This window comes from Lissotriton helveticus, chromosome 8, assembly GCF_964261635.1.
Source record: "Lissotriton helveticus chromosome 8, aLisHel1.1, whole genome shotgun sequence".
In the NCBI taxonomy this organism is placed as follows: Eukaryota; Metazoa; Chordata; class Amphibia; order Caudata; family Salamandridae; genus Lissotriton; species Lissotriton helveticus.
The window spans coordinates 30,739,534-30,754,944 of NC_136069.1; the positions used below are offsets into that span (position 1 = coordinate 30,739,534).

The 15,411-nt window shown below is 41.3% G+C and overlaps 1 protein-coding gene across 1 annotated transcript in view; it reads right to left on the reverse strand.

The window, feature by feature from the left end:
* Positions 1-701: 701 nt before the first annotated feature.
* The window catches only part of LOC144773679 (uncharacterized), a 470,291-nt gene continuing 455,581 nt past the window's right edge, over positions 702-15,411 (reverse strand). Inside the window, 1 exon segment of the mRNA XM_078658831.1 lies at positions 702-4,621. Within this exon segment, the coding sequence (XP_078514957.1) occupies positions 2,982-4,621 (1,640 nt within the window). The 3' untranslated portion in view covers positions 702-2,981.

Sequence of the window (15,411 nt, forward strand, 5' to 3'; positions counted from 1 at the left end):
CTTTTGAACTTTCGAGCTGCCCTTTTGAGCACAACCGCAGACTCACCTTGTAGTTGATTCCCGGCTCCGACTCGGCCCTCTTGGGACAGAAGAAGGTACTGCGGGCTGGGTTCACAGGTGGCACGTCTCAAGGTTTAGGGGCAAGGGGCGACGTCACGAATCCCTTGTGGCCGGCGATTCTGGTCTTTCAAAGACCTGTGAAGTACTCGGGTGCGTCTCAGCCCGGGCTGAAGCCTCTTAACCCTCTAAGGAGGGGGAGACACCAGATGGCAGCACAGCAACATTTACTCGTATTTTCCCGTTTATATATATAAATACAGACAAAGGAAAACTTGTTTTCCGTCTGTATTTATATGTATAAATCCGTAAAAACGGAAAACCGGGAGCCCTAATTAATTACAAGACTAGGGCTATTTAACGTTTAGCTTTAGTCAAAAGCCATAATTCAGTAAATAAAAATCCTCCTCACCATGAAATATTAGCCATATAACGTAGCTTTATAGTCAAACAAATTCAATGAAACAAAAAGAAAGTATTTGTACATTATTTTGGGCCTTCCACAGAGCCACCTTCCAGAGAGAGTAAAGCTCTTCATTGGGGCAGTTAGCAAGATCTCCATACCGGACGATCATTTAGGGCATACAAATCAATGTCAACTGAGAGTAGACTGTATCGAGTTAGCATGGAAGTTCATGGTGCGAATGATGCATGCTTCATATTTAGTTTAGCGTTTTACAAAGAAAGGAGAATGCTTAGGAAGTGGTATAATTTATCGACACCTTTCCGTAGCATGTTCTGCTTTTCTAAAAATAAGCTTCATGTGGGTATGCTACAGTCTAATCTTTTGAACCTGGGATGCACACACTGCTTCTCCTGATATTTATCAGAAATAGAAGAAATGCATGTATGTCCCGGAGACCATTCCTGTGCCCAAGTGTGCACTATAGAGCGAGTGCCATGAAAGTAAACATTGCTGTTTATTAAGGGAGAAATGTATTAACATGTAATCCTTTAAGCAATATTCCCAACAAAGCAGAATGACAATATCTATGCTAAAGTGTAATCCGTACACAAAGTGGAGAAACGTGCTCGAAACTGGATTGTTATTTATAGATATGACAAGATTACCAACAGCAAGTGAAATCAAACATTTAAAAAAAGAAAAAATGCATTCTGAATTTTTTTTTATATTAAATATAAATAGTAGGACACCATAAAGATGTCCAGATGAATCAATGTCATATGGATGCTGTGTGACAGGATTTCATTGAATATACATAAGTACATGGCAGGTATTGAAATCATGGTTCTTTTTCAATAGAAACTGACAGACCTCATTATCATGACTGTTAAAATAAAATTCAAGACTGTAAAGGTTTCTGTAAAATGGTGTCATCGGACCACTCTACGCGCCATAATGACTATAAAAAAAAGAAAAAAATACCTATAAATTTGCCAAATTTGCCAGATCTACATAGTGGTTAATCCAGTAAAATAAATGGGGTTCTGGAGGCATTTCATGGGTCTCTATGAAACATGGATTTCATCAGCAAGTGAATAGCCTCAAACCAGTCTGCAGAGCTTTACTATTGCGTTTTGTTGATTCAATATTCCAATGATAAAAATTCACCTTTATACAGACTTCACTTGCAGTTTTTAATAAACAATTGCATTTGAAAAACAATAAAACTATTCAATCCAACTGCCATAAAATGATCATGTAATATAAATATAAAAGATATAATATCAAAAATACAAACTGAATAACATTTATGACATGACCCTACATTCCAATCTAAGGGATCTGCTCATATATACGAACCACATGGCCTTTGGCGTTGTTATTTATAACATCATCAGTACCTGGACCTTAATGTTTACATAATTCATTAAGGCCTCCACCATCCCCAGGTACATGAATGGAATAGAAAAATGTGCCCCATGGTAACAAAGTTTAAGGTTCCCAACATACCGAGTAATCATATTAAAGAGCCATCTCTTCTTACAGCATGCACAAGGCAACTTCCACAGTGGGAGGGTAGTTTCAACATATTATTGTGTTTTTCCAAAGCTAGAAAGCACAATAATTGAATCTTACCTGACATTCACAATGTCTAGACATGGTTTCTTCATAAACCTTGTAACTCTGCAAGGTGAAAGAAGCCCTCCCATGTTTACTGTAGCCAAAATTATTTTCTTGGATGTGTTGCTGAAATGACTTTTAATTTCATAATAGCCTCCCTCTTTGGGGAGAGGATGTGGCCTAACGGCTAGGGCAGTCGACTCAATTCTGGGGAACCGGGTTTGAGTCTCGGCAACGACGCTCAACATCCTGTGATTCTGGGCAAATCACTTAACCTCTTGGGTGCCCATGACGAGCTGAGCTCGTCAGGCAGCACGGTGGCGCTGTGCTGATGACGAGCTGAGCTCATCATGACCGTTACGGAACTCCCACACAGGGATAATTCCCCTACATTTCTAGGCGTTCCATTGGAACAGGCGTGGTCATGACGTCATCAGCACAGCGCCAACGTGCTGCATGACGAGCCAAGCTCGTCACGAGCACCGCAGCGATGAGCGCGGCCCCCCTCCCCCCTGCGCCGCAGGGGAATTAGCCCCATGGCGAAGAGGTTAATCCCCTCGTGCCTAACAAAAATGAATGTGTCCTCATGTAACTCAACTGGTGCTCATGGAAAGCGCTGTGAAAAATTCAGGTCAAGTTCACTCTATATAAAACTCCGGGAAAAATAAACCCACATTGTATTTGATCCTTATGAATGAGTTTTCCTGTGTATATTTACCCAAGCACACATGGCTGCAAAAAAGCATGGAAGCCCTTTTTACATCCCTCCAGATGTTATTTACTCTTTCTGTGTTCACTAATTAACCACTATGCATATTAAATCATAAAAGCCATTCCCTTATTTACATCTGCAGGAGATGTCTTACGGTTTATGAACGACTGAAACAGCCTAGATATTTTAAGTTGTTTCTCCTATGTGTGATTGTTGGTGGCATTTTAGGTATGTTGAGCAAGCAAAGCCCATTCCACCTTCACTGCATTTGTATGATTTGTCTTCTGAATGCCATTGCAGAAGGATGGTTAGACCTGATGCTCTGATTATAGTTTCCCCCCTGTGTGTTAGATGGTGGCTCTTTGGATGCGTGGATTTACTAAAGCTTTTTCCACATTCACTGCAAGTGTATGGTTTTTCTGCTACATGCATTGTAAGATGGATGCTTAGGATTGATGCTTAAGTGAAGAAATTTCCACATTCATCCACGTGTATGGTTTTTCCTGTATGCATGCGCTGGTGGATCTTTAAAGTTGATAAATGAGCAAAGCTCATTCCACATTCACTGCATGTGTATGGTTTTTCCCCTGTGTGTGTTCGCTGGTGGCTCTTTAGAAGTGTAGAGCTACTAAAGCTCTTTCCACATTCACTGCATTTGTATGGCTTTTCTCCTGTGTGCTTTCGCATATGGATGGTTAGGTGTCCAGCTTGAGTAAAGCGCTTTCCACATTCAGTGCAAATATATGGTTTTTCTCCTGTATGCCATCGCAGATGCATGGTTAGGTATGATGCTTGAGTAAAGCCCTTTCCACATTCACTGCATGTGTATGCTTTTTCTCCTGTATGCCATTGCAGATGGGTTGCTAGGTATGATGCTTGAGTAAAGCCCTTTCCACATTCAACGCATGTGTGTGGTTTTTCCCCCATGTGTGTCAGATGGTGTCTCTTTAGACTCGCAAATGTACTAAAGCTCTTTCCACATTCACTGCATGTGTATGGTTTTTCTCCTGTATGCCTGCGCAGATGGATGGTTAGGTCTGATGAGCTACTAAAGCTCTTTCCACATTCACTGCACTTGTATGGTTTTTCCCCCGTGTGTGTCAGATGGTGTTGCTTTAGTTGCTTAGCTTCCCTAAAGCTCTTTCCACATTCCCTGCATGTATATGGTTTTTCCCCCGTGTGTGTCAGATGGTGTTGCTTTAGTTGCTTAGCTTCCCTAAAGCTCTTTCCACATTCACTACAAGTGTAAGGTGTTTCCCCTGTATGCATACGCTGGTGACTCTTTACAGTTGACAAACGAGTAAAGCTCTTTCCACATTCACTGCAAGTATAAGGTTTTTCCCCGGTGTGTGTTAGGTGGTGGCTCTTTAAATTTGCAGATTTACTAAAACTCTTTCCACATTCGCTGCAAGTGTAAGGTTTTTCTCCAATATGTGTTAGGTGGTGGCTCTTTAAATTAGCAGATGTACTAAAACTCTTTCCACATTCTTGGCATGTGTATGGCTTTTCTCCTGTATGCTGTCGCAGATGAATGGTTAGATCCAATGCTTTAGTAAAGCTCTTACCACATTCACCGCAGGTGTAAGGTTTTTCTGTGTGCATTTGTTGATGGATCTTTAGGTTTGCTGAGAGAGTAAAGCTCTTTCCATTTTCACTGCCTGTGTCTGTGTGTTCTGCTGTATGTGTTTGATATTTGCCCCACAGAGCCGATGACTCATTAAAAGCCATTTCACATTCATTAAACCTAAATAAGCTTTCTGTTTGGCTGTTAGTGGTGGCAGTGTAGGGATTAGAAATTATTAAAACTCTTCTCTCACACACAGAACCTTTATGTTATTTCTTTCCTTTTTGTTTGTTAATGAACTCTTCGTTGTGATGGCCGATGAACCCTATTGCCATATTCAATATAACCTCATGCGTTTTCCCCTGTGCATGGTTGGTGATGCTACTTCAGTAATGAGGAGAAGCCCAAGCTCGTCTTACGTTGTGTGTATGGTTTTTTCTTTGGGGTTTAGAGTCTAAGCATTGGGTATATTTTGGCATAAATCATGTTAATGTGTTTGCTGACTGAACATTGTGGTTCCTGAATCACTAACTATATTTTAATCTTCACTAGGTTTTTGCAGTAGATATGTTCTTGCAGGACTGATAACATATGTATGATATTTCTATCAGGAGCTGTGTTTTCAACCTGTGTTAAGAACTTTCTAAGATGTGTGCAAAGAATAAACCTCACCACTTATTTAAATAGTCTGTTTCTTGGACAATATTTATGAAATGCACACAAAGAACAAAACTCAATACCAAGTCGTTATGCTCTAGAATAATGTTCTGCATTGCAAGTAGCCAAACACTTCTTTCTTTTAACTTTCAGATGTGTGCTTCCCGATTCACGTTTTGTATACTTATGCTTTGTATACCTCTTTCTAGGGATTGTAAGGTCCAGCCAAAACAGCGTTTATGATGGACTAACACCATAGTATTTATATTGTCATATTCGAGAGGGGCGCACTTTTTATAACTACCTGATCATTATCTAAGATAAAGGGTGGTATCTAGCATGTTTATATTTTGGATGTGTTCTGGCAGTGTAATTTTTGTGATTTTACTTTATTTGGATGTTTTGGGATGAGCAGCATAGATGCCCTCAGCCTCTTGAAGCCGCCGGATTGCACTTGATGTTCCTGCAGGATACGTCTGTTCATGTACGAGATTCTCTGTCTCCTACTGAGTTGTTCTATTTTGAATTACTGTTCGGCATCATTTCTGGTTCTTCTCGAGTATCAGATAGCTTTCCAGTATTGTCATGTTTTCTTCAATACTCTTCATCTTATTATAAGTTCAGGAATCTCCTCTCTGTGGATACAAAAATACCTGTAATGTCATAAACTATAAGCAGCAAAGTGTCTGAAGAAATGAAAAAAAAAATCTAACACTTGAATACATTTTAGCCACCGGTAATTACTCTAGGTTGCAATGCAGTACATCTTTTTAGCTCACTGTGCCACTATACACAATAATCATTCTTATGGAAATTGGCATTTATTGATCATGCTGCAAGAAAATAAGAACAGCCCAATTTGGGGAGAGGATGTAGCCTTACGGCTAGAGAGGTCAACCTCGAAGCTGGGGAACCATGTTCGAGTCTCGGCAACAACGCTCAACATCCTGTGATTCTGGGCAAATCACTTAATCTCCCCGTGCCTAACAAAAATTAACACGTCCATCTGTAAAGAAACTGGTGCTCATGTAAAGCGCTCGGATACCTGATATCTTCGGTATAGTTTGTGCTATATAACACTCAAAAAAACATTTTAAACAAATATGTACCAGAGTCCACATTCATTTGAATAGTAACATATGCAACACCACATAACGGTGTTGACCTCGCCCTTGGTCAGTGAGTTGTGGCTTAAGTCCTATGCCACAGGAAGACAATTGATTAATACATTTCACTTTATCAGGTTCGTAGCTAAGGAAATAAAAATGTTACAATGAAAATAAAAACACAACAGAATCATTTTCAGGACAAAAAACTAATCCTAGAGGGAAAATGAGAATAGGGTAGCATGTCAAAGTGTATGAGGTCTGTACGCTCATTGACAGAAAGAGCGGCCAAGCAATGTCTATATGATCCCATAGCGCGATTAGAGGGGCTGCCACATTTCAGTGTATTACTGCTTCTTGCTGCATGCACAGAGATTGGTCATGTGTTCAATAATGGCGGGTTAAATTAGGTTCAACACAAACAGTTTAGAGGGAGGGCAGTTCTTAGCGTTTGCAACCTTACCATAAGTAATGAAGTTCTTTTAACACTGTCCACAATCTCAAACAAACTGCTGTCAACCATATGGGGTGCCATTAGATTTCAATGCGATACATATGGTGCACAGATCAATCAGGAAGAAACCAATTCTGCTAATCAGTTCCAAGTAAGATGTGTAAGACTAACCGAGGCTGACTTGAACAAGACTTATGCACAAGTTAAAACAAATTCTGGAAGTGCCAGATTTAAAATGACACAGAGTATACTCGGCTCCCAAGTAGCTACATGAGATAGGTTTGTACCAGGTATGAAAATCCCAGAGCAGATTTTTATCCACATATTGCAGTCCAGCTCATTGCTAGCACTCTACTGTGAGATAACAGTAAACTCATTGAAAGGTGTTTAAAGAGACAACAATTTCTGTATTTACCCTGCTAACAGGTAGGAGAAGAATAGCCAAGCACTGGTTAGACTGATCAGGCTCAGCAAGTGGCTTAAAGCTGCTGGTCACTGGAGTGTTGCTGAACAAATTCACATGCAGCACACGGGAAATGACCCTAAACTTAATGAACACCTGGGAAGATGATACAAAATACTGTCTTAGGGGATGAATGTCTAAGAAATGTTGCCTTCCTGAAACACAACGCAGCCTACTTTTATACCCGACAGTCTTTCTTTAGAGTACCCTTTTAAACAATTAGTGTAACTGATTTAGAACGAATACACTTTTTAGGCTGTAATTGATGACTTGTTGGTTTGGTTGATCACCCATACTATATTTGATGCTTGTATTTAAAAATTATGAAAACCCAATACAAAAAACAAATCTGTCAATGCACCAGAAAACGGGAGCTCGGAAATCATCAAACAATACTCAAAATACTTACAGAAATGTCTAGTACTTTAAGAGAACCGAGCACCTTCTAACTGGTGCATTCAGGCAACTAAAACTATCAACTAGAAAATGTATTGCTAACTACAGACTTCTCTCAACCCAACCTACAACTACTGACAAAAACAGCAGCAGATAGTGAGAGAAGGAATGAATCTACAACAATGACACCACAGACACTGAGCACCATACAAGGCCAAAGGGAAGCATACTACAGTGGAATGGCAACCTGCAGACCCAGCAGCACAGACACAACCATCTCCAACCACAAACAAAACATATCCTAAAATGTATGGCCTCATGTGAGGTTCAAGATGCAAGCCTCCAAGACGTGTGGAGAGGGTGTAGCCTTACGGCTAGAGCGGTGGACCTCGAAGCTGGGGAACCGGCCTAGTGTCTCGGCAACGACGCTCAACATCCTGCGATTCTGGGCAGATCACTTAATCTCACCGTGCCTAACAAAGAAAGGAATGTGTCCATCTGTAACTAAACTGGTGCTCATGTAAAGCGCTGTGATACGCGATGTGTCGGGTCTAGCCGCGCTATATATAACTATTAAAAAAAATAAAAATAAAAAATGTGTGTGATAAATTGCAACAGCTCAGATGGTAAGAGACAGTGCTTTAGGGTCACAATAACTTTGACCCAGAAACATAAAAATTAGAAGCAAAAATAGCAGTTTTGTAATGAGCATCGAGTGCCAGACGCTGTTTTAAGGTTAGAATGCAAGATCGCTCAACTGGGAAATAATGCAACGGCGCATTCATTATACTCTGGATTAAAAGACATTTTAATTGTTTTATGTCACACGATACAAACACTTTAAAAAATGTATTATACCCATCATGTGCTAGTCTTTGTTATGATATGCCCAGAATTTCCTGATCCTGGTCATACGGCAGTAATTATTAAGATGTGTCCAAACACTGCATCAAACTGCTGGAGTGTGGAGTTATTTACACAAAAAAACCACCAAAAGGGCAAAATGCTAGTGAAATCTACCTGGCCAATAAAGAATTTCACTTTTCAAATCTACTTCCTAAATTATTTTATGTTTGAGCAAAAAAAGCATTAATAGATTTCTATTTTGTTTTACTAAAACTAGCACAAATTAAATGACAGATAGACATAGAGATAGAGACACAGAGACAGATAGAGAGAGACACAGAGACAGATAGAGATAGAGACACAGAGACCGATAGAGATAGAGACACAGAGACCGATAGAGATAGAGACACAGAGACAGATAGAGATAGAGACACAGAGACAGATAGAGATAGAGACACAGAGACCGATAGAGACACAGAGACAGATAGAAATAGAGACAGATAGACATAGAGATAGAGACACAGAGACAGATAGAGATAGAGACACAGAGACAGAGACACAGAGACAGATAGAGATAGAGACACAGAGACAGATAGAGATAGAGACACAGAGACAGATAGAGACACAGAGACAGATAGAGAGAGACACAGAGACAGATAGAGATAGAGACACAGAGACCGATAGAGATAGAGACACAGAGACAGATAGAGATAGAGACACAGAGACAGATAGAGATAGAGACACAGAGACAGATAGAGATAGAGATAGAGACACAAAGACAGATAGAGATAGAGACACAGAGACAGATAGAGATAGAGATAGAGACACAGAGACTGATAGAGATAGAGACACAGAGACAGATAGAGATAGAGACACAGAGACCAATAGAGACACAGAGACAGATAGAAATAGAGACACAGAGACAGATAGACATAGAGATAGAGACACAGAGACAGATAGAGATAGAGACACAGAGACAGATAGAGACACAGAGACAGGTAGAGATGGAGACACAGAGACAGATAGAGATAGAGACACAGAGACAGATAGAGACACAGAGACAGGTAGAGATAGAGACACAGAGACAGATAGAGACACAGAGACATATAGATATAGAGACACAGAGACAGATAGAGATAGAGACACAGAGACAGATAGAGATAGAGACACAGAGACAGATAGAGATAGAGACACAGAGACCGATAGAGACACAGAGACAGATAGAAATAGAGACACAGAGACAGATAGACATAGAGATAGAGACACAGAGACAGATAGAGACAGAGACACAGAGACAGAGACACAGAGACAGATAGAGATAGAGACACAGAGACAGATAGAGATAGAGACACAGAGACAGATAGAGACACAGAGACAGATAGAGAGAGACACAGAGACAGATAGAGATAGAGACACAAAGACAGATAGAGATAGAGACACAGAGACAGATAGAGATAGAGATAGAGACACAGAGAATGATAGAGATAGAGACACAGAGACAGATAGAGACACAAAGACAGATAGAAATAGAGACACAGAGACAGATAGACATAGAGATAGAGACACAGAGACAGATAGAGATAGAGACACAGAGACAGATAGAGACAAAGAGACAGGTAGAGATAGAGACACAGAGACAGATAGAGATAGACACACAGAGACAGATAGAGACACAGAGACAGGTAGAGATAGAGACACAGAGACAGATAGAGACACAGAGACAGGTAGAGATAGAGACACAGAGACAGATAGAGATAGAGACACAGAGACCAATAGAGACACAGAGACAGATAGAAATAGAGACACAGAGACAGATAGACATAGAGATAGAGACACAGAGACAGATAGAGATAGAGACACAGAGACAGATAGAGACACAGAGACAGATAGAGAGACACAGAGACAGATAGAGATAGAGACACAGAGACCGATAGAGATAGAGACACAGAGACAGATAGAGATAGAGACACAGAGACCGATAGAGATAGAGACACAGAGACAGATAGAGATAGAGACACAGAGACAGATAGAGATAGAGACAGATAGAGATAGAGACACAGAGACAGATAGAAATAGAGACACAGAGACCGATAGAGACACAGAGACAGATAGAAATAGAGACACAGAGACAGATAGACATAGAGATAGAGACACAGAGACAGATAGAGATAGAGACACAGAAACAGATAGAGACACAGAGACAGATAGAGATAGAGACACAGAGACAGATAGAGATAGAGACACAGAGACCGATAGAGATAGAGACACAGAGACAGATAGATATAGAGACACAGAGACAGATAGAGATAGAAACACAGAGACAGAGACACAGAGACAGATAGAGAGAGACACAGAGACAGATAGAGATAGAGACACAGAGACAGATAGAGATAGAGATAGAGACACAGAGACAGATAGAGATAGAAACACAGAGACAGAGACACAGAGACAGATAGAGATAGAGACACAGAGACAGATAGAGATAGAGACACAGAGACAGATAGAGATAGAGATAGAGATAGAGACACAGAGACAGATAGAGATAGAAACACAGAGACAGCTAGAGACACAGAGACAGATAGAGATAGAGACACAGAGACAGATAGATATGGAGACACAGAGACAGATAGATATAGAGCCACAGAGACAGATAGAGACACAGAGAAAGATAGAGATAGAGACACAGAGACCGATAGAGACACAGAGACAGATAGAGATAGAGACACAGAGACAGATAGAGATAGAGACACAGAGACAGATAGATATAGAGACACAGAGACAGATAGAGATAGAGACACAGAGACAGATAGAGATAGAGACACAGAGACAGATAGAGATAGAGACACAGAGACAGATAGAGATAGAGATAGAGATAGAGAAACAGAGACAGATAGAGATAGAAACACAGAGACAGCTAGAGACACAGAGACAGATAGAGATAGAGACACAGAGACAGATAGATATGGAGACACAGAGACAGATAGATATAGAGCCACAGAGACAGATAGAGACACAGAGAAAGATATTTATTTATTTATTTATTTTTTAAATTTCTAAAGCGCGCAAATACCTTTCGGTGTCTCGGCGCTGGAGTTTGCAGATTGCAGGGGTTCCACTGACGTCTTACTGGTTAAAGAGCCAGGTCTTGAGGTGTTTGCGAAATGAGAGTAATGATGATTGATTTTTAACAGAGGAGGGGATCTGATTCCATAGTTTTGATGCTGCCACTACAAAACGTCTGTCTCCCCAAGATACTTTTTTTGTGCATGGGATTTGGAGCTGTTGGGCCGAAGCAGAGCGTAGTGTTCGACTGGGTTTGTACAGTTTGAATGCTCTTTTGAAGAAATCAGGTCCATTATTGTTTAAGGCCTTGTGAATGATACACATGGCCTTAAACTTTATCCGGCTTCTTATTGGTAACCAGTGGAGCTCACGAATTGTGGGAGAGATAGAAGCGTGCTTAGGTATACCCGTGAGAATTCTTGCAGCAGCGTTCTGGACAAGCTGTAATTTGCTCAGAACTTGCTCTTGTGCGTTAAGCAGTAGACCATTGCAATAGTCCACCCTAGATAACACCAGGGAGGACATTAAGGTTTTACCTGCGGTTGGGGGAAGAAAAGGGAGCAGTTTCTTCACCATTCTCAGGGTAAAGAAGGAGGCTGACACCACCGCGTTGGCATGGCTTAAAAACGTAAGCTTATTATCAAAAAGCACGCCCAAGTTTTTCACCTTGGTTACAGGTGATGGGGGAGCTCCCAACTCCGAGGGCCACCAGACCGGAGACCAAGACGGAGTCAGTTCGCCAAAAACCATCACCTCCGTCTTGTCGGAATTTAGCTTTAAGCAATTCCGGTTCATCCATGAGCTGATGGCCTTCATGCCCTCCTGAAAGTTCGCTGCCACTGCTTCACCGTTTTTGTGTATCTCCAGGACCAGCTGTGTGTCGTCGGCATAAGATGTTAAGCCAATGCCGAACGACTTGATTACCCTCGCCAAGTCCGACACGTAGATATTAAAAAGTGTCGGACTTAGCGAGGAGCCCTGGGGAACACCACACGGGAGTGTGAAATCAGGAGAGCAGAAGCATCCCATCTTAACAGACTGTACTCGGTTGGCCAGGAAAGATGCTAGTGTTGTTCTTGCCCTGCCCTGAATGCCTAGGGCGGCGACACGGTCGATCAAGATGGTGTGATCGACCGTGTCGAAGGCCGCGGATAAATCTAGGAGTATCAGGATGGCTGCACCACCCTTATCCATGATTATCCTGACCTCCTCGGCAGCTTTTATCAAGGCAGTCTCCGTCCCGTGGCCCTTCCTGAGATAGAGAGACAGAGATAGAGACACAGAGACCGATAGAGACACAGAGACAGATAGAGATAGAGACACAGAGACAGATAGAGATAGAGACACAGAGACAGATAGATATAGAGACACAGAGACAGATAGATATAGAGACACAGAGACAGATAGAGATAGAGACACAGAGACAGATAGAGACACAGAGACAGATAGAGATAGAGACACAGAGACAGATAGAGACAGAGACACAGAGACAGATAGAGACAGAGACACAGAGACAGATAGAGAGAGACACAGAGACAGATAGAGATAGAGACACAGAGACAGATAGAGATAGAGACACAGAGACAGATAGAGATAGAGACACAGAGACAGATAGATATAGAGACACAGAGACAGATAGATATGAAGACACAGAGACAGATAGAGATAAAGACACAGAGACAGATAGATATAGAGACACAGAGACAGATAGAGATAGAGACACAGAGACAGATAGATATAGAGACACAGAGACAGATAGAGATAGAGACACAGAGACAGATAGAGATAGAGACACAGAGACCGATAGAGACACAGAGACAGATAGAAATAGAGACACAGAGAGAGATAGAGATAGAGATAGAGACACAGAGACAGATAGAGATAGAGACACAGAGACAGATAAAGATAGAGACACAGAGACAGATAGAGAGAGACACAGAAACAGATAGAGATAGAGACACAGAGACAGATAGAGATAGAGATAGAGACACAGAGACAGATAGAGATAGAAACACAGAGATAGCTAGAGACACAGAGACAGATAGAGATAGAGACACAGAGACAGATAGAGATAGAGACACAGAGACCGATAGAGATACAGAGACAGATAGAAATAGAGACACAGAGACAGATAGAAATAGAGACACACATAGAGATAGAGATAGAGACGCAGAGACAGATAGAGATAGAGACAGATAGAGATAGAGACACAGAGACAGATAGAGATACAGAGACAGATAGAGATAGAGACACAGAGACAGATAGAGATAGAGATAGAGACACAGAGACAGATAGAGATAGAGACACAGAGACAGATAGAGCTAGAGACACAGAGACAGATAGAGATACAGAGACAGATAGAGATAGAGATAGAGACACAGAGACAGATAGAGATAGAGACACAGAGACAGATAGAGATAGAAACACAGAGACAGATAGAGAGAGACACAGAGACAGATAGAGATAGAGACACAGAGACAGATAGAGATAGAGACACAGAGACAGATAGATATAGAGCCACAGAGACAGATAGAGATAGAGATAGAGACACAGAGACAGATAGAGATAGAGATAGAGACACAGAGACAGATAGAGATAGAGACACAGAGACAGATAGAGATAGAGACACAGAGACAGATAGATATAGAGATACAGAGACAGATAGATATAGAGACACAGAGACAGATAGAGATAGAGACACAGAGACAGATAGAGACACAGAGACAGATAGAGATAGAGACACAGAGACTGATAGAGACACAGAGACAGATAGAAATAGAGATACAGAGACAGATAAAGATAGAGACACAGAGACAGATAAAGATAGAGACACAGAGACAGATAGAGATAGAGATAGAGACACAGAGACAGATAGAGATAGAGACACAGAGACAGATAGAGATAGAGACACAGAGACAGATAGAGATAGAGATAGAAACACAGAGACAGATAGAGACACAGAGACCAATAGAGATACAGAGACCGATAGAGACACAGAGACAGATAGAGACACAGAGACAGATAGAGACACAGAGACAGACAGAGACACAGAGACCAATAGAGATATAGAGACCGATAGAGACACAGAGACAGATAGAGACACAGAGATAGATAGAGATAGAGACACAGAGACAGATAGAGACACAGAGACAGATAGAGATAGAGACACAAAGACAGATAGAAATAGAGACACAGAGACAGATAGAGATAGAGATAGAGACACAGAGACAGATAGAGATAGAAACACAGAGACAGATAGAGACACAGAGACAGATAGAGATAGAGACACAAAGATAGATAGAAATAGAGACACAGAGACAGATAGAGATAGAAACACAGAGACAGATAGAGACACAGAGACAGATAGAGATAGAGACACAGAGACAGCTAGAGACACAGAGACAGATAGAGATAGAGACACAGAGACAGATAGAGATAGAGACACAGAGACAGATAGATATGGAGACACAGAGACAGATAGATATAGAGACACAGAGACAGATAGAGATAGAGACACAGAGACAGATAGAGATAGAGACACAGAGACAGCTAGAGACACAGAGACAGATAGAGATAGAGACACAGAGACAGATAGAGATAGAGACACAGAGACAGATAGATATGGAGACACAGAGACAGATAGATATAGAGACACAGAGACAGATAGAGATAGAGACACAGAGACAGATAGGTATAGAGACACAGAGACAGATAGAGATAGAGACAAAGAGACAGATAGAGATAGAGACACAGAGACAGATAGAGATAGAGACACAGAGACAGATAGAGATAGAGACACAGAGACCGACACAGAGACCAATAGAGAAACAGAGACCGATAGAGACACAGAGACCAATAGAGACACAGAGACCGACAGAGACACAGAGACCGACAGGGACACAGAGACCGACAGGGACACAGAGACCGATAGAGACACAGAGACCGATAGAGACACAGAGACTGATAGAGGCGACAGATAGAGACACAGAGACCGATAGAGACGCAGAGACCGATAGAGACGCAGAGACCGATAGAGACACAGAGACCAACAGAGACACCAGATAGAG